The following is a 20,616-nucleotide window of genomic DNA, read 5'->3' on the forward strand; positions in this document are numbered from 1 at the left end:
GCTTGCCCCCGGAGCGAAGGTCTGGGCACAGCTGTTTGTTTGAACTGGGGCTTAGCTAAGCACATGTTGTAAGAGAATGAAGGTTTGTTGTTTTCTTTTCCCCCTGGCACGCAGTGTATTGTCAAAGGGGAACCCACCGAGTTAGCCTGTGGTTTTTATGTTTGTTTTCTTAATAGCATCTCCCAGTCAGGAAATCATGCTGAGAAAGGATTTGGGAGAGAGCCGTCAGTCCCAAACCTGATGGTGTTTTTGAGGCTCTCGTCTCCGTTTCATGCCCTAAATGTGGTGGGGTGAGAGGGAAAGTGATCTCTAATCCAGTTAAATGCACCTGACTCCAAACTTGGGTTTGTTTGCTCGAGATTAAGATATGCAGATGAGCACTCTGTCAATGTTTAATGAAAGGGGTTAGGGTGGTGGTTTCCTCTGACAATCGTAAATTTGAAATACTTGTGTTTTCCTTTGGATACGGGTTGTGTGGTTTTTCTCTTCCTTTTTCCCTTCTTGGTAACTGAATTCTGCTGGCTTAGAGCACAAGTGCATTCAGTTTTTACAAGTCACTGATGGGAGATGGAGAAAGGAGATGTTGAAGGTACCATTCAGCTTCTCAAAAAGAGCGTGTGTCTCAACTTCTCTCTGTGAGAAAGTTGATTTCCCCCCCAGGCAGGTTCTGCTCTGGCAGGAAGGGACATCATGAGATGTGGGACTGGGCAGACTTTTACTGCTTTGGAAAAAAAAATCCTAGATTAGGAAAGTAAAACCAGTACTGTTAGGATAGTAAGATGAAAAATATACTGCAAATATAAATAATGTGGAGAAAAATGGCCTCTGTCAAGCTGGCATTGCTGTAGTATTTAGAGTTGCATTTCACCCTGGAGCTCTTTGCTGTTATGTGCTGTCAGTAAGGAATTGGGCATGTTTAGATGTTACCTAAGAAAAGGAAAAGGGCGTTATGACTTCCTTGTGAGGAAGGCATTTGGTTATAACTCATGCAGAGCAGGGAGTCTTTCTCGAGGCTGGTGAAAATCCCCACCCCAGCCCCACTGCTGATTTCTTCACTTGTCCTGACTGCTGTCACAAATTGCTTACCACAGCAGTGCGCTCCTTGCCCCTGGCAGCGTGTTGCACAACCTCATCTCCAGGGATCTGCAGCAATGTTCCGATTAAACTGGGCATCAGTGTTCATCTGTTTGTTTTTTTTTAAAGCTGGATGTGTGATACCTGACTTTAGAGTGGCTGGAAGAAGTTAGGAGGAAGCAGAGAGTCGTTAAAAGGTTATTTAAGAACTTAAAAGTATCTTTGCTGAAATGTGGATTTCTTTTGGTCGAACAGGCCACATCAAAACAGTCTCTAGTAGAGCTTGGGGCTGATCACAGATTGGCTCAAGTGAATGAGTTTCCCACACACTAGTGGCACAGATTTTGTTATTTAGACACAATTGTGTTTGCTAAGAAATTAAAAATTTCCTTGTTTTTTTTTTGCTACAAAGGCAGCTTCCACCCTTTGTAATCTTCTTCTGCAGCTCCATCCTCCTGAATCATGGTGTCAAGGAATGGTGTAAGTTGGAAGGGACCTTTAAAGATCATATTCTTTCAGCCCCTGCCCTGGGAAGGGACACCTTCCACTATCCCAGATTCTTCCAAGCCTTGTCCAACCTGGCCTCAAACACTTCCAGGGATGGGGCAGCCACAGCTCCCCTCAGCAGCTTGTGCCAGAGCCTCCCCAGACCCACAGGGAAGATATTCCTTCCTGATATCTCTTCTAAACCTTCCCATTTCCAGTATTTTCCTTATTTTCCGTGACTTGCTGGCTTTGCTTGACATGTTCATGGAGCTGGGATTTGGGTGACTTACCAGTAACTCCACCAGCTGTTTGGGTACTAGCTAGAAAGGAGCAAAAGGATCTCCCTTCTTCCACAAGATTCTCACCAAGTTTACTGGGTCATTTGAGGTTTGCTAGGCAGATGGTGTTTTTGTATGACTTACTATTGGGTTTATTTTCCATAATGATTTGGGAAAGCTAATTATTTTTTCCTCCCAGTCCAGGAATGATTGCTCATTCTTTCCCATCACTGAGGCACTGGTTGGAAATAGGCAAAGATTTCACAACTTTTTGAAGCCAACTGTGCTCCTTCCCTGCTGAGAGCCCTCCAGCACTCTCCTTATCTGCCCTAGAAGGAAAATGCAGCCTGTGTTGACATGCTTCATTTAACTTCTCCCTCTGACTCAACATAACCTGGCACAGCCCAGGACCATTCTTGACTCTCACTAGAGGGCTGTGTGTGATTGGGCTTAATCCCATGTCCTGCTGTCACCAGGAGATGTCACCTCACTCCGACACCTCTCTCTGCAAACTGTCTCTCTGTTTTCTCAGTGATGCTTGGATTTGCAAAGGAGCAGGGCTTCTAAACTCCTGACAGATTTTGCCACATCCTGCATAGGCTTTAGCAGCAGCTTCGAGGTTTAGTAGTGTCTGGGGAAAAAAGTACCCACAGCATCTAGCCAGAGTGTGCAGTCCCAGTGATTCCAAACATGGAGTATTGCTCTGTAACCACACACAGCACAGTTACTGCTCAGCAATCCCTGCAGCTCAGGTTTTGCTTTTTGCCGTCTCATGGTTGCCGCTCCTGTAATCTCTTAGCACCTGGGATCTGGGATTTGGCTTTCTTCTCTAGGAGGATTGTCTGTGGGTTTTCCAGCAGGCTGGCCTGCCCAGGCCAGATGGCTGAGGGCCAGCGGGTGTCAGAGTGCCCATGTAAGGCCAGCTGGACTGTGTAGGTTTGGAAGGGAGGTCCTTGCAGTGCCCACTGTAGTGGCCAACTCCTGAAAATCATTCCTGTACGGATACACTGGTCCTTCTGGGAGTTGTCTGTGGTGCTCAGCTTCAGGATTTCCCAGCCTTGCCACAAGTTAAACAGTCCTGGGGTGTGTTTGTGTGTTGTGGGGCAGTTTGCTTGTTCTCGCTGCCTACTGCAGCCTTGTCTTTGACTTCTTCCTTTCTCCTGTGAGTGTGGTTTAGAAATGGACTGGCTAATCTGATGTTTTAATGATGGCCAAAATAGCCTTAGCCTCAGTGGTCACACCACCTGATTTTATCCACCTCCTAGAGAGTCCTTCCGCCCCTTTCTGCTTGTTAGCAGACGGAGGTGTTTGCTGGATAAGCAAGGCTGGACAGGAGCAGAAAGCTGAAAGCTTGTGACACAATCATGAACTGAGTGCCTTCTTCAAGTCCCACAGTTGCTTGCCTTGGCTACAGAGAGAAAAAAACCCTTGTTGCTCTGTGGTAACAAGCTGATCTGGTGTCCTGGTGGGAATGCACCTGCAGCAGAGCCTCAGGGCCTGCACAGCTAATTGAGGTGTTGGAAGCTGAAGCCTGGTCCAGCCTGGCTCAGCCCCACTGACGTTTCACCTGGCAACTAACAGACCTTTTCTTGTTGCAGTGTGGCCCTGGCCTTTTCAGAGGCATCTGGGCACAAGACACATAATCTCTTTTATCTGTTCTAGGCACCCCTGCAGCTCCTGGTATGGCTGGCAGTATCTGAGACTCTCCCATTGCTGTGAAGCTGAAAAGGGGCTTGCTCCAGAAGCACAAGAAAGGAGCAGAAATGCATCACAGGTAACGGGGGGGAGTCCGTGGCTACAGCTGTGCTGGAATATTTCTGACTGATCCACACCCAGTGTACGCTTCAGCAGGACCTATGACTTAATATTTTACTTGGGCACTTCTAGCTTATGGTTATATGATGGGAAGAGAGGAAAAATATCAACTGGTTCTCTGGTGTCAAAGTCAACAGACATTGTCCAGTGCTTTTGGAATTGGGCTGAGCAAGTGTGCCCTGGGCTGGTGGGAAAATAGCTTGTGGGAAGAACCTCTGTGCTCCTGCAAACCTAAAGGAAAGTGGGATTAGACTCTCAGGCTGTTCCATGCCTGAGTAATGCCACGGAAGAAAAGGAAAACTGGTCAAGGAAAACTGTTAACTGGTGTTAACAACGGGACACTGTGCTGCTCTTACAAAGGGTTTAACTTGGAGACCTGTCAGCAATTAATTACAGTTGACAGCCTTTTTTTGGGTAAAGAACATTTTATTATTAAATCTGCACTTACCTTCACAGGCTCAGGAATTTTGAGTGTTTGAATTGGTTGCGGAGGCAATTTAGCACCTAAATCCCTTTGGAGATGAGATCATGCCAGTTCTTTCCATAACAAGAGTGTACAGTATTTATTTCTGCTTTTTATACAACTGCCATTTTTTAAAATTGTCTTTTGGCTCAGCTACTTAAAGCCAACCTCTCTTATTGCCACAGTGTTCTGACAGTGCCTTCTAATCATAAGGCACCCAGGAGGAATTCAGTCTAACACTGTCTTCCTTCAACTCGTTGTTACATCATCCACAGAAAGATCACAGAGATAACCCTTTGTCCCAGGTAAATTAGAGCAAGTGGAAGAGCAGAAGCAAGCTAGCATTACTTCTCCCCAGAAACAATGTGAGAGTGCACTAGGGAGAGGACTGGCTGACCTCAGAGCAGACTTGCCTTCTGGAGGGAGGAGGTGTCCCACTGCTGCAGGCTTTGGGAGCAAAAAAGTCCCCAAAACAGTGAGGTAGAAACAATGATAGCTCCAAAAGTCACACTGTTGTTTAACATGTCCTCTCCCACTCTGGTTTCTGGAGCTGCTGAGGAAGCGTGCTGGCTCTAAGACATCAGCATTTTTACTTGGAATGATCTGTATTAAGTAATGGTTTGAAGGGTTCAGGAGAATACACAAGGGATGGGTGTCTGTGGGAAGCAACCTCGGTGCTGTCTGAAAACAAGAGGCTTCTAACATTTCAGAAATAACCATGGTTTTGGGTGTCCGTGTTGGGGTTTATCCCCTTTGGTACCAAGTCCCAATTTCTAATGGGAAATAACCTGCATGATGCAAACTGGGGGAGCTGAAGCACCTTGGTGTTTCTGAGAGTCTCCAAAGGGGCACATGCAGAATGAATTCATGGCTCTGGTAAGTGTTGGCTGGAGAAGGAGCCACTGGATGGAGCTCTTGTCCTGTGGTTGGCCACCACTGGTTACCTGAGAGGCATGACCTGTGCCGGTGAGGAATTCCGCTCGAAAGCCGGTCTTTGAACAAGGTAAGGGGCTGGCATTCCAGTCTGATAGCGTGGTGGTGACATGTGATAATGCTGTGTTGCTCTGTGAGAAACCCACACCTCCTGGTCAAGAAGGGAAAGCTCAAGCAGTGTGATTAGCTGTGAGCATTTGGGAGACCACATTCATCAAGGTGGGCAAGCAGGTATGGCCACCACCAATTTGGGAAAAAACCCAAGTCTGAAAGGTGCCAGGTAAAGATTTGGTCTAAACTGGTGGCTCTGAGCTTCCAGAGCCAAATGCTTGTGGTTGCAAATAAGCTGCTCACCTGAAAATCAACAGTTTTCCAGATGTAAGGAGGGAATAAATCCAGAAAGAAAGCTACATGTATGTGCAGCTCATGTAGTTACTGACATCAAAACTGAAGCATTTCAGAGAAACATGATCCTGTCCTCCCCTGGAGATGGGTGGTTGAACTTCATTCCTGTTGTTGGCTGGAAGGAGCAGAATTGAAAGGTTGAAGTCTCAGGGCTGCTGAGGCTGACACTGTTGGGAGTGGGGATGGCAGGGAGTGAGGGGTCAGAGAAGGTCATGTCGTTGTATTTGGCTGCAGGTGGTGGTTTGAAGCTGTGTCCTGAGGGGAAGTGCCTTTAGCAGAAAGATTTCCAAATGGCGTTTGCCCTAGTTTTGTGACAAAGATGTTGTCAAGAGGGGATTTTCATGTGATTAGTGCTTACAGGCACACACTCTGAAATAACTTAAAGGGTCACCCTCCTCTTCTTTCCACAAGTGAAAAAGAGGAGGACACTTCTTCAAAACCTACTGAAGGTTTGTTTTTTTTTTTTTTTTTAATTGTTTACTGTTTGACCTGACTATTGGGCTTCCTTGAACTGAAACAGGCCATTTAATTCATTTTATCTGCCTTTTACCATGCATTTAAAACAGGGCCTTTGCTAGTTGCCTGCCTGGTTAGGAGTTAAAAGGACAAGTGAAACAGTGCTTATGACATACTGTGTATTTCTAAGACATGGAGTTCTTTCAGAGGAAGGAATTAGAATTGGAATGCTTCCAAAATCCAGTTTTAATAAAGTGTGTGTGAGTTCAGAAAGGAAAAATTCCTTTCTTTTCATTTGGTTGCTCTTCTCATAAAAAGAGTTTGGATCTATGTGCATGTGCCCACACATGTGCATGTTGGATCACCACTTTGGGCACAGGTTTAGGATACTGCTGCTGGGATCTCTGTACCTGTCAGAATACCTTGTTTTAAGGACTGTGACTTGCGTCCTTTGTTTATTTTTGTTCACCAGTTTGGGATAATATTTGCAAATGACTTGTTTCCAAAGAAAATTAAGTGTTTACTGCAGGAATTTGAGGGTGGCTCAGGGTTGCCTGAGATGTACCATTTCAGGTGCAGTTCTGCATCCAGCATTTTTTTTTCCTCTGCCTGCAAAAAGGGCCAAGGATGTCACATGTGGCTGAGAGTTAACCCTGCCCTTCCAACTCACAGTCCTGGCCTTCCTTGTTAAAAATTCCTGACTGGTCATTCAAAACCTTCCTTATTCATGTCTGTGCAAAGATTATTGGGACAACTATTGGGAGCCAGTGGTAGCCAGAGGGCTGATAGCACAGCTGAAAACAAACAGTGATGTGGTGCAAGGTGTCACTCTATTGAGGCTTTTTAGAGTGTGCTTCCAGCTGTCCTACCTGCTTGGTGCTGCTTGGACAGAACAAGGCTCAGTTCCCTGCTGTGTGCTGGTCTGGGCCACACACTGTCCCTGTCCCAGCAGGAACTGCCTCCCAAACAGCTCCCCAGGGCTTGGCTTGCTGGCTGTGGGTGATGAGATGCTGCTGGGAGAGGGGTAAGGAATGGAAAGAGGATGTGGGTCACATTTTTTTTTTTCAAGTTCTTTGTGGCATATGCGTTATGGCACGATGCCTCTGGAAAAGTAAACAGCACTTCAGGTTTAGTCATGCCCTGTGCTTATTATAGTCCTGCTGAGGGATTCCAGCAACTTGAGTGCCAGTGCCCAGCACTGGATAGGCATCCCAGCCGCAGAGCCATCTGCCTGGTGGGTTGGGAAGAGCCTCTGACAGCTGGTGGAGATGCTGGGTGGGAAGAGCTGGTGCCCAGACAAATGACACTCTAATCCCAAGCCGGAAAAGGGGGGTGATGCCAGCCGAGCGGGATGGGGATTTTTGCCTGGCAGGTGTCTGCAGACCTGCTGGCTCCCCAGAACAGGCGTTCCTCTCCTTCTGCCAGCGCTGGCCTCGTGCTCCCAAATTAGCCAGCACTTGGGCAAAGGGTGAATAGAAATGACATAGCTGAGAATCTGACTGTGCCCTGCCTAGGTGCATGGGAGGGTCATCGGGAAGGTTAACGTGGGGCTTTCTGCTGTGTAAGCTGCAGGAAAATTCTTCTGCCCAAATTCCTGCTTGCTTGCTGAGCTTTGACTGCAAGAAGAGTGAAGAGAGCACATGAGAAAGCTCTCCAGGGAATGAGCAGCAGGATGGCCTTAGGAAGGACAGAGTGCTGTGCTGAAGTTTGATTTTCAGCAGCTGATATTTTCTAATATGAAGTTGCAGCCCAAAAATGTAGAGACAGAATATAAAAATATAGCAGTGAAAGTGACTTTCCATGCTAATGGCTAATTTTGCTTTCTGCTTTTAACTCTGCTCAGCGTTAGCTTTGAATCTACTTACATGATGAGGACATCAGCACTGCCTGGTTTTGAGAATCAGGCTGGCATTTAAATGCAAGCTGAAGTCTATTTCTGCAAGTGTGATGCAGAGCCCTCTCACCAAACCGTTAGAATTTCCTGCTAATTGTGGTGTTTCATTTCTGGCCAACTGCATTCCAGAATGGCCTCTCTCTAATGTGCTATTTACTGACTCTATTTTAGTAGATAAACTCCCCAACTTAGCAATAGGAAATTTCTCTTCCTTGCACGGTCTTCTTAAGCCTCTTTAAACTAGAAAGAAATCTATAGGCTAATGTGGTAATTTTGATTTATTAACTTGAGGTAGGTATAAACTCTTCCTGTTGGAATGTTGACAATGTTTGGCATAGAATGGAGATGCTGGCACATATTGTATAGGAGGCCTGAGGTCTGTAATAAATACATAGGCCATAAATATTTAAGGCCTATTACATCCCATCCTACCTTTAACACATCCTTTAGTACCAGTTAATAGAAAATAACTTAAAGGAGATCTAGGAAAACAGCTGAAAATGAATCTGTGACACTCTGTTACTTATGGAAAATGGAATTAAGGTTTCAAGGCAATGCAGACCAGCCTGGTGCTCCCTGCACATGCTTCACACAGAAACACCTGACCTGACCCAGACCTGGGTCTTGAGCTGGGGCTCAAGGCAGTGGTTGCACTGAACAGCAGGGAGGGGCAGCCCCCCAGACTGGGGGTACCTGGGAGGCCACACACCTTCCCTCAGACAGCCCAGCCTGTCTCTGCTTTCATGGTTCACAGTCCCTCAGAGGAAGGGACACCTTCCACTAGCCCAGGTTGCTCCAAGCCCTGTCCAACCTGGCCTTGGACACTTCCTGGGATGGAGCAGCCACAGCTGCTCTGGGCTACCAGGGCCTCACCACCCTCATAGGGAGCAGTTTCTTCATAATATCTAAACCTTCCTTGTGTCCATTTGAAGCCATTCCCCTTGTCTTGTCCTGTCCTGCCCTTGTAAAAATTGCTTTCCTGTTTAGAGAATGTGTCTCTTCAGAGTTGTTTTGAGAGTTTAGAGTGAAGCCTTCTAACGGGAGAGAAAAGGCAACCAGCAGATCCTTAGCACTGGAACTAAGTTTACTCTTTCCAGCAGTGAAGGAAATTCCCCTTGTTTCCCTGTCTTTATTGGTTTGGAGGGTTGAATGTGGTCAGAGTTAACTGTTAAGTGGAAAGCCAGGGTTTCCTAACAGAAAAACCAAGTCTTTGCTGGGCTAAGAATTCCACATCTGTAGGCTGTGGTGGTGGAGATGTAGCTAGGAACACCAAGAGCCCTGTTTTCAGATTCCTCAGCTTTTGTCTTCTTCCAGTGAGTCAGTATCTATTTCTGTGTGAAAAATTGCAACATGAAACACCTTAAAAGCACTGATCCCTACAACAATAAACAATTAAAAGGAAAAATTGAATCCTTCCTCCAGCAGAAAATCAGAGCCGAACCGCACTTGCAAGGAAGAGCGTTTTGTGATGTCCTTGATAACATAATAACAATAAAGGTCACAAGAGCTCTGCCATCCTGAGACGTGATGTTGCTTGCTCAGACAAGTGGCCCCTGCTGAGACTCAGATCAGGTACGTCTGATAATGGGGATGGAACAGCCGTGTTTATTTTTGGAATGTGTCAGAGAACCTGTTTCTGGTCCTTGCTCTTCCATAACAGTCAGGTATTTATTTACATGGTCGGAAGCTCCAGGGCTTCTCCCGTAAAAAGGAGTTTATGTATCTGAACAGTTCGTACCTTTCCTTCCCCTTTGTGTGCTGATGGCATAAGATCTTAGAACAGAAGATGGAAGGGGAATGGGATATTCCTTATCTGAGATTATACTGTTGCCAGAAAGAATGGTTTCACCCTTTGTTTCTTAGCAAGGGATTAAATTGTAAATATTGGTGGTGTAAAATCTAATTTTGGGAGGCTATTCCATATTATAAAGTATCGTGATGATGCAGTGGACATAGAAATCTATCCAATTATTTGCAAGATGATCAGGAGTGCATTTTTTCCTTTGTGTGCCAATCCATACTGAAGAAAGTAAATCAGGAATCTCATGGGTGGCCTTACCCTGTGAACCAAGTGTGCCTGGGAAAACTAAATGGATGAATGTGTGTACCTGGTTGTTTTGCCTACTTGGGCCCTTCTGTTTTAAAATCTTAGCAGCTAATTTGAAAATTAATTGAGAGCACTGAATTTTCATTTGTAATACAGGCAATATAAATATAGAAGTCAGTGAACTATTCAAACAAGTCAAACTAAGAAGCAGCAGGACATCTGAATATACTGGTGAAGTCTTATATTGCAAACCTTCACTTCTCTTGTTGGACATGAGAACATGACCGATGGTGTGTAAAATGGAAAAGATCTTAGGGGAGAGGCATCATAAATAGAGGCCAGACTTTAAGCCAGCCCTTACAGAGTGAGGGAGAAAGACACTGGATTACAAAGTCAAAGTTCAGGATCTCTCCTAGAGCCTGCAGGAAAGACTCAGGCATGCTTCTGTAAGCAGAGGCTCATGCAAGGATTATGAAGGACATGGTTCAGTTGCCAAGGGAGGGGGAATATGCTGTTTAGCACTTGATGGGACTTGACCAGGAAAGGTTAGAAAACTGCCAAGTCTGGATACTTTTGTACTTTTAGGCAGTTCTCATATAAAACCAAAGACAGGCTGTTGTTTTGACACTTCAGGAATGCTTGGTCTCAGAATAAATGTGGGTGCTAAACATCACTTAAGCCTTTTACGTGCCCGCATGCTACAGTAAGAAATGCCTGAATTGCTCTGCGTGCTTCCTGTTCTGGGGGACAGGAGGGAGCTCAGGCAGCAGCTGCCAAAACTGCAACACTTTGGGGCTTAGCTGGAGGAATTTGGTTTTGTGTTTTCCCGTACTACCTCGGAGGTCTTTGAACATGGTTTTCTTTATGACTCTGAGGAGCTGTTTTGAATCCAAGTCCCAAGGTTTTGGGTTTCCCTTTTACTAAAGGTATTCAGTCCAAGGAATGTGGTGGGCACGTTGAAGTTTTCCTTGGTGTAGTTGCCATGCAGTGTTTTCTGCTCTGGCTGCTCCGATTTGCGAGTGCCGTTGCATGAGTGTCATGGTTGAGGCTGTGTGGGTTGCAGTGCATGGGACACATTCTCACTGCTTCCTGGTATTCACTAAAACCAGTGGACTCGAAATAAATAATGTTCAACTGCTCTAATTTTAGCATAAAATTAAGATAACTTGTTGGCCAGCATTATTGTTCCAAAGACCATAACGTTGTCCAAGAAACCAGCAGGACTCATGGGCACGTTCTGCTGGAGAGTTTTCACACAATATCCACCATACACTGTTGTCTGTTGCTATGAAACAATCTGAGAAGATCAAATGGTGGATAAACATTGCATAACTCATCAAAGAGATCAAGTAAGGTGTAGAGATAAGGGATGGAAGTAATTGTGGCACTGGTAGAGACTTTGGGGAGGGGTAGAGAGCTGAGGCTGGAAACAGCATTGGAGCCACAGAGGCAGGAAGGAGCAGACATCCTAGTTAAAACACTGGTGAAAGTTCTTGTAGGAAGCTTCATGCCTGGTACTTCGGTCTGATCTCATGGTATTTAAGAAGGATTTCTTCTTTCCATGCAAAAGAGTCAGAAAATATTTCTACCAAAAAATTCATGGGAAATATTCACAAATTTGAATAATTTTTCTTACTTTGTTTCATCTTGTTGCTTACTTAGGAGCTTCTTCATCCTAAAAGAATGACTGCTGTCTTTGTAATGATGTTCTTTATAACATGAATATTCCACCATGCCAGAGCATCCAGGCTGACAACATAGAGTTGTCTTTGCTTACTAAATCACCCCAGACTCGTGCTTCTTTCATGTGTTTATGCAGATTTATTAAGTCCATTCTTGTCATCCCTTAGCAGAAGAGATCAAACAGAAGATAAACCACTCATGCCTGCAGCAGCATTCCTGTGTTGGCCAACTGCCTATTCTTCTTTTTCCAGAGGCACATTACTCCATCCCACCCAGGAAAAATGCTCTGGTAAAAAGTTTAACTTTGCTCTGTGCTCTCGGGGTCGTCAGAGAGAGAACCTGGTTGGCAGAAGTGGGGGGATTTTCCAGCAAGCTGTTTGTTAAATGGCCATGGAAAATGTCTGACCACTCAAAGGGAAGGAGGATGGAGTAATGTCAACTCTTTGATTGATGAGTAAGAAAAAGCTTCGGCAGGTTTTTCAACTTGGTGTTTGTCTGAGTTAGCGAAGAATTTCGAGTGATTTCAAGAGAAATGGATTCTGCCACTGACTTCACTGGGTGCCAACTCTGACTTGGAGATAATGTTTACTAAATTGAGTTAAGAATTTCCCTGCTTTTCAATACAGGAAGCAGGAGAAAGATCCTGTTAAAAAGAACTGCAGAGACCATTTCAGAGCTCGTGTTTCTGGTGACCTTTTAATAATGCACAGCAGGACAGAAAGAAGCAGTGGTCAAGTTCCCTGGCTTCAGACAAATGAACCCTATTTTCTGAGGCTGGGCTACTTCAGCCTGTGACATTCATGGCACGTAACATTTTGCAGGCTTCCAGTGGCAGCTCTACAAATGTGACAACGGGGTGTCAGCTCCGAGAGGAAGGAGCCTTTCCCATGTCTTTGCATCCCAGATAAATCCCCTTGTGTTTTGAGTTTTGGCGTCTTCAGCTGATTGCTCATGCAAAAGCGTGAGGGGAAATACTACAGAGCTAATTATAATCACTTTTAATTAGATCCTGCAGCAACCCCTGCAAGAAATTTTAAGTGAGCGATGCACACACTGTGAGATTAGGGCTGCTTTGCGGCCAAAACCATCGGATCCTGGGATGGTTTGTGTTGGAGGGGACCTGAAAACTCATCTGGACACGAGTCTCTGCAGCATGCAGGTATGGGCCCCAAACCATAAAGCACAAAGAAGTGTTGGAATACATGGACCTGTAAATATTCTGCTGATATTTAGGAACTTGACGAGGCAGCTAGAAAAGCAGGAATTTTTGATTAAACTCCTGGTGACACAAGAGCGAGAACCATTTCAAATATCCACTCTGTATCCCGAACGTGAAATCGTTCTTAGGAAACTGTTATATAAAAGGTCTTGCAAAATTACCTGCTTAAACAATGTGTCCATTCCGTACCTCCTGTAGCATTAGCAACAGGAATGAGTGGTGGTATTCCTGTGAGGCAGGTGTTGGACAGGATGTATGGACATGTGGTTAGCCCTGAGTCTCCCATGTCTCTTCTTCCTGTGATTTCCTCTGTCACAAAGGAAGCGCTAAAAGAAATCATTTTGTAACTGAAGAACCAGACGATTTGTTGGTGTTAACAGGAAAATTCTCCAAATGAAAATGAGCCCTCATTTTGAAAGCCTTGAACTTGTAAATGGATCAATTGAGCCAAGTTTTTCAGGAAATAAACTTGGACCTCTAAGCTCAGCACTCCCTCCGGAATGGCTGAAATGCAGGGCTGCGAGTGCTCTCCCTGAGCTTCTCCCTGCTGTTGTGCTTGTCAGTTTTCAGGCTCCCTGAGAAAGGGAGCTTTCCTGCCTTCTTGTTAGTGGAGATGAAAGCATGGAGAAGTTTAAGAAACCTGAGCAGGGTTCTGGGTGAGTCAGTGGTGTTTTCTGAAATTCAAGTCAGAGGCTTTAACCCTGGTCCCACTGGCAAATCAATCGAGAGGCAAGTTAATAACAGAAAGGAGTTAATTCCTTTCTTCTTTGGTTCTCAAAATACCTTCAAAGAGGATTTTAGGATCTTTCTTTAGGATCCTCATTCTACAGACAGCAGCAAAAGTGTTCTTTGAATTTATTTTTTTTCCCCTCCTTTCCTCGCCAGTGTTCATTTTGGGGCTTGTCTTTTGTTGCCTTTATATGTAGATGGGATTCAGTTTCTTCATGCAGAAAAGCCCAATCTTTCTTGTATAGGTCATATTTTACAGGATTACCAGAAGGCACTGTGTCAGATCTTATTGGTGGACAATACATTCACACTTAGTTTACTGGTTAGTACATGGTGTTTTGCATGTCTATCAAACTCTGTATTTATAGTTAGTTTACATGTTTTTTCTACTGATTCCCATGAGACAGATCTTATTGTTTATGCAGATGCTCGTTGTTTTTCACCTAAGAATAAATTGTTATGCTAATAAGCTTTCATATTAAGTTTGTTTTTGCATGGGAACTTGCAAATTACTTAGCTGCACTTAGAAGAAATGTCAGGCTAGCTATAAATTTAACAGAGCAGGCCTGATTTGATGAGTCCTTTCTTTTATAATTCTTCTACCTGTCCACGACAGTCTTGGTTTAAGACAATCTAAGGAGAACATTCTATACAGGTTTAACCAATACCTTTCCACCAATAAGGAACCAATACAAGTGGATACAAGTGAAAAAATATCTGTTTATTAACAGAGGATCAGCAACAGGCAGAAAGTAACAGTAAGTGCTAGATACAGAATTGCTAAATCTCAGAACCCCAAGAGAAAGAGACCTGAAGTGCCAGACAAGTGGCAAGAAGTCCTCTTGAGAGCCTTCCCTTAATACTGCCCAAAAATCAGGTGAAAGAAAGATGTTCAGCAAGGGCACAGTACAAGTATTCAGACTTGTGGACAGGATCCATATAAACTACTAATTTTCTAACAAATGGATGGAATAGTGTATTTTAAAGATGTTTGCAATGCTGCCTCAACAACTCCGACAGATAAAAGAGATTTATTTTGTTTTCTTTCTGAAACACCTCTAAACAAACGTGTTTGGGACTGAACTGTGTATTTTCCAAGAGCTTGTTGTGCTTCTTCATGTTTGCAGTAGGGATTTACAAGGCCATACAGACAAATGGTGAAAGCTAGGGATTGAGCTGGCCTGAGCAGGGATGTGACTTGTCCTTCATGTGACCTGCCTGTCATTCCTGTGAAAGAATCCAAACCTCTCTGGTAGGATGTCCAGAGACTTGGCAGGACGGGGTGGTGCAAACAGAGAGGGAATCTAATTAGTGCATACAAGGGTCTGGAGGATGGGTGTCCAGAGGTTAGGGCCAGGCTCCTCTTTCCAAAGAGGGCCTTGGATAAAGGGGTGTGGAATGGGACACAGAGCAAGGGGTAGAGTCTGGCATTGCTCTGTCTTAGGGTCCTGGTGATCAACTGCCCCCTCTGGAGTGAATTCCTTTCACAGCTCTGCACTGGCTCCCTGGCGTGTGCCCTGCTGAGCAGGGGCAGGTTTTGTATGTCCTGTGCTGGAAGCAGGCTCTCCAGAGAAGGAATTGGCTTTCACTTAACCTTTGCATCTCCTTCTGCAACTTGTCTTCAAGGGTATATCTGGAGTGTTCAGTACCACAGTGTGTTTTAGTATGACCCATTACTTGTCTGACACCAGTGCTAGCTGTAAAAGCCAGAAATGTACATTTTAAGAGGCAGTTAAAAATAGCTTGGTTTGTTATAAATCACCCTCCCCTACCTGGTATTAATTTCCATGGAGCTGAAGAATTTGAAATTCTCCTGGTTTCTATAATGGCTGCACCCTGAATTCGGAATACTGCCATCAAGAGTAAGTTCTTTCCAATGTACTGAAATCCTTACAACTATAAAAAGAGAGAAAACTGCTGGATACTCTGCTGTGTTCTTTTTCTGTCTTTGCATTCTTTTTCTTCTACCTTGTGCCTTTGAATCCTGTTTGAATTGAACAGGATTCAGTTCTTCATTAAGTGTTCTTGGACTAGGAGCAGTATTGCTTTGGCTTTGTTCCCAAACACAAGTTAATGTAAGGGGGTGACAATCCAGCTTTCCAAAGGGGAAAAAAACCCCCAAAACAGAATAATCTGATGGTCTGGTTGTCAGGCTGTGACTACCTGTTCAGGTGTACCAGACTTGTGTATTCCCAGGTAACTTGGCAGTATTGACTTCATTTAGACCAGGTATGAAAACACTGCCATGCTTCTGCTTCCTAAACCAGTATGCATTCAGAATATATCTTCCTGTGGACACTGTGCTTGGATAACTCGGGGGCACAAACTCAGCTAAGTTTCTTGCTCTGCACACATAATGTGATGGTCTGAATCTTATTTCTAGAATTTATTTCCATTCTCATTTCTATCACTCAGTACCATTCCTTAAATCAATCATGTTTTCAGACTTGTTTCCCAGGAGTCCTAGCAAAAAGGTAGCAGGAAAAAGTGAGTGTAGTGCAGAGTTAATTACCGAAGGAAAATCTCTTCTGAGGCTTAACTGGAGGCTAATAATGAGTTTCCATTGCCTGGAGGTGCATTGGATTGAGAAGGAAATGGGAAAGGCACTGGACTGGGGTTAAACTGTTTTGTTTTTTCCATGCTGGAGATGGCAGATGAATAAATCCATTCCTCCTTGTACCTGTCCATCGCAGGTGAGAGCATCTCCCCCATGTGCCTGGTCTGCTTCCATCCTAAGCATTTGGGAGCAGAGGCTGTGAGCCTCTCTGTGCAGCTCAGCAGGCTCTGGGGCAAAGCAGGGTGCTGGCAAGTGCTGCGCAGGAGCAGCCAAACAGCGCGGCCGAGCCGGCGTTACCACAGCTACGCCTGCTGCAGGACTTCAAAGGGAAAGCAAAAACCCTGCTTCAGCCATACGTGACCTGAGCCGATTCACTCTGCCAGTTAATGCCTTTCCAGAGATTTGCAGTGTCTGAGGTGGAGGGGAAAAGGGATTTCCTTGGGAATGGCTTTTGGGTTTGGTGTTTTATCTCATATGCTTGCCTTGAAAAGGGAGGTACATCCTCTGCTTGTAACTGCTGAGCAAGGAATCTGATGGGTTTAGGTACAACTGGAAGCAAGGTGTACTCCAAGAGAGTTTGGCTGTGGAGAATTCATATAATTAGAAAATTTAACCCATCTTAGTGTCTGAGATAAGGGTTTTGTGGAGGCATATATTGCATTTTGAATGAGTAGTCAAGCCTTTGCTTTTGAGTTGAGAACCAGGATGAGGGCAAGTGTAGGTGCAATGAACAGTAACCCAAGTGACACAAGGGAGGAACACTGGAGTCCATTGCTGAACCACAGGTCTCCAGTGTCTTCAGTGCTTCTGTACATCAAGAAAATGTTCATCCTGGCTCCCACTGCCAGCTCTTCCCTTTTGGTGGCAGGTGTTATCTGGCCTTCATCTGGAACTGGATGCAGCTTTCCCTTCTCGTTATTGCTTCTGCTTGTTGGCAGCCTGGAGCTGAAACATGAGATCATGGTTGTGCCGTGTCCTCACGTCCACGCGTGCTGCCCTGAGGGGGGGTCCCACGGCAGCAGTGTGGGGAGGGCACACAGCAGGACGTGGGGCTGGCTTGTGGAGGCACCACGTTCCAGGAAAAACACATGAGGGGAGGGATGGGCCGAGGTGAGCGGGATGAAGGGTCAGCCCCAAGATGGGCAGCCTGGCCCACAGACAAGCAGCCAAGACGTATTACTTACAGCGTCACTGGGCAAAGAGCTCGCCTTTCACCTGTGGCATGTGCAGAGCAAATTGTAGCAGAGGGATACTGCAGTTTGTCCTGGACCCCATGCCCTCTGTGCCTGCAGCAGAAAGGTTGGGTGTTGGTGGGGTGTCCCCCACTTTGGGGTGGCAGGCATTGCTGCTCTTGCTTGGCTTTCAGAGGCTTTAATGGAGACGCTCCCGCAGCCTGCTGGGCAAATGAAGCAAAATGTCACGGGGGGGAAACTATTTGATCCCTTTCTCTGGGGGGGCAGAGGGGAGGGAAGAAGTGGGTTATAGTAAATGTCATACAGGCCTGGAGCTGGAGCGTCCGTTCAAGTGGGACAGCCTTTGCAGGGCTCTGCCTCTCAGAACTGGAGCAAATGTGGAAGGCGAGCTGCTGCGAGCCCTTGGTTCTCCTGCTCAAGGAACCCATGGGACAGCTGGATCTGTGGAGGGACTGGAGGTAGGTCTGGGCAGCCTGGTTTGGGATGGGACACTGAGAGGCAGAATTGATCAGGGGGGTTACAATGACCTCCAGTCTGAAATCATAGCTCCGCCTTTTCTCTCTGTGCCAGAGTTGGTATTTCACCAAGTTTTTCCTGTTGATACGGGTCATGACCCGTATAAGACTCTTCTCAGGTGCAAGGTCTTTTGCACCAGCTCTGTTATTGTAACAGGAGAGCTTTCCAGAGAATTTAGGAACTGGAGAGTCCTCAGAAAGACATCTCTGGGGTTTTCACAATCCTGTGCCTTGCAACAAGTCTGAAAGAATTCAGATATCCAGTGGAAACCTGTCACTTTGCTGTGTGTTCCTGCTTACTTAATTGCTGGTATGTGGATGAAAACTGAGTGATTTCATGAAAATTCATTTTTTTTATCCCACGTGCGATCTGTCTAGCCTGTGCTAGCATATACAGTTACTTCTCAGATAACTGAAGCCTTGTGGCTTCTTGTCAGCAGCAGATGCTCTTGTGGAGCCAACTTTTTGATCTGTTTAAATCATTCAGATAAGTGGTATAACATCTCCCTGGAACACTGGGATAGCAAGATAAACCACGTTCCGTGTCAGGAAGAGAAAGGTTGTGTGTCTCTCTGTATCTCTCAGAAGCTGTTGAATGTTTTTCTGCATTAATCTGCAGCCATAACGACCTAACTCTAACCTGCAGTTATTAATTGGGAGCAGAGCCAGCAAATGGTGCAGAGGTGGAGCTGATATTCTGAGAACTGTGGAAAACAAAGCCAAGGAGAGGAGCAGCAAAGGCAATTGGTTTGTAATAACTGTGTGTACAAGGAACAGTGAGGGACAGAGGAAGGCAGGGGATGTGTATAATGGGCTCTGTGTTTCTCAGAAAGACCTAGTTGGGAAGACGTGGCATAAATAAGTCTTTGAGTCATTCCTTTTCCATAGTGAAAATCCTCGTAAACGTGTCGTCGCAAACCACGTGCATGCTGAAGATGTGCAGTTTGATAAGCTATGATGGACTGTGCTCTAAGTGTGACAATAGCGAGGGCGTGTCTAAACACAATATTTTCCCTCTGCCGTGGAAAATGTTTGCAGTGGAGCAGGGGAACCAGAGTACTGGGATATATTGCTTATGCCACAGGAAGGGAAAAGACAGGAATGACATCCTGAGGGAGAGCTTTGGAGAGTTGAACTGGGTGCTACGGCTTTCCCCAAGAATCACAAGGCAGACACCGCTTGTCACCTGCAGGGATTGCTGCCCAGCTCAGGGTCCTTTCCCTATCCCCAGCTGCATCTTCCACCTGCTCCCAACCTCCAGCACAGCCATGAGGGCAGGGATGCCCAGGGTCCCTCAGGAGACCCTGCCTTGGGACTTCCCTGACGCCTGGGAGACAGGAGCGGCTGTGGGAGCGCTCGGGGCTGCGGCACAGGTGAGAGGGTGGGGAGCACAGCGCTGGCTCGCTGCCAATGCCATTGCTTCTTGCCATTCTTCCTCCTTTTATTTTCTTTCCCCACCCCAAAGCATGGGAATGTAGTAATTGCATTTTGACCCAGTTTCCAAAATCACTGTAGCATAGACTTTGGCGGGGGGGCTGGGGGAACCTCTGAGGAATGAAAACCAGCCATTAGCTAGAACCGGAGGGGCAGGAGCAGCAGCAGACTGTTACAAGTATGCACTAACAGCCTTGTAGAACAACTGTTATCCTGCATGCTTTTATGGGGGAAAAAAAGGTAATTGCGTTTACATTTTTTTGATATTTGATCCCTGGTACACAAACCTTTTGAGCCTGAGTTCAGGTTGCTTTCAGCTGAAGCCCTCTAAGCACAGAGGCTTGTGTCAAGTGCGTGGATTCTCAAAACTTGGCTGGAGGTTTCATGGCAGCCTTTCTTGTGGTTATTTCTGGTACCTCTGGCTGCCAATTGGAATGCAGGGCTGTAGATCTGTGGGGAAGTGGAAAGGGATGGGTGTGAGTGCCTGTATGGAGTAGGAGCCCTTAACAGCAGGAGGGTTGGGTTAAGATGGGGTTTTGAAATGCACAGAGACTTGGGGAGCAGATGTAGGTATGAAATCCAAACCAATTTCCTCATTCCGGCTATTAATACGAGATGGAAAAAAGGTCCTTTGAAGTCATTTCAAGAAGCAATTAATATCCCTTGGAATCTCCCCAGCAACTCAGTGAGGAGTCTTGGAATTTAACCTCACAAAGTAAGATAGATGGGAAAGGAGAAGGAAAAGGCCAGAAGATGTTTTCTCAAGGGATGTGTCCATATAGTGTCCCTCAGCTTCTGCTGCCTTGGTATCCTCATTGCCTCTGTCCCTGTCATGGATAGGGCACCTGGAATAGTTACACATTCAGCCTAGGGATACCACCAGGGCTTGAACATGGATTATGCTGCCTCTGCTGCAGGGGAGAAGCCAAGGATGTCAGTGCCCCAGGCTGCGTTTTCCACCACAAGCAAGGCTGTACATGAAGACATCATGGCCTGGAGAGCAGCTCTTCCCTGATCCACTGCAGAGCTTGGTAAGAGAATGCTCTGGCACAGAGGATGAGCTGGTAGGGGCCTTGAGGATGTCCCCTCCCTTGGTGAGGATGGATGGGAGCTTTGAGGTGGGACCACGTGTGTGGGGGAAAACATAGCCAAAAGTTCAAGGCTTTGAGAAATGGAGATAGTCCTCATGTGCTTGTATTAATCAAACGATATGTGAGATTCTCCAAAGGCAATATTTTATTCTGGAGTTCATTTCACAAAATGAAAGCCTGCCCTTTGACAGCACTCATATTTTGTTAAAACGCTCCACCAGAACATGCTGTCCCAAATATCTGTGGATACTCCATCATGCCTGAGCCCTAAAGCACACAGAGCGGGATGTTGTCTCAGGACAGTCATCTCCTGTTGCTACACAAATGTTGAGGTGAAGCCTGAG

General features: G+C 45.7%; 1 protein-coding gene across 5 annotated transcripts in view; it reads left to right on the forward strand.

Moving 5' to 3' along the window:
* Nucleotides 1-3,593: 3,593 nt before the first annotated feature.
* SLC4A4 (solute carrier family 4 member 4) overlaps nucleotides 3,594-20,616 on the forward strand; it is a 134,970-nt gene continuing 117,947 nt past the window's right edge. For 4 of the 5 annotated variants that reach the window (XM_041459667.1, XM_041459673.1, XM_041459668.1 and 1 more), the window contains exon 1: nucleotides 17,563-17,690. In XM_041459667.1, the coding sequence (XP_041315601.1) occupies nucleotides 17,608-17,690 (83 nt within the window). In that variant the 5' untranslated portion in view covers nucleotides 17,563-17,607. Of the gene's footprint in view, nucleotides 3,613-17,562; nucleotides 17,691-20,616 lie in introns of those variants that run through there. The other variant, XM_041459670.1, reaches the window with a different exon arrangement.

This window comes from Pyrgilauda ruficollis, unplaced genomic scaffold, assembly GCF_017590135.1.
Source record: "Pyrgilauda ruficollis isolate IOZ18807 unplaced genomic scaffold, ASM1759013v1 scaffold139, whole genome shotgun sequence".
Taxonomy (NCBI): domain Eukaryota; kingdom Metazoa; phylum Chordata; class Aves; order Passeriformes; family Passeridae; genus Pyrgilauda; species Pyrgilauda ruficollis.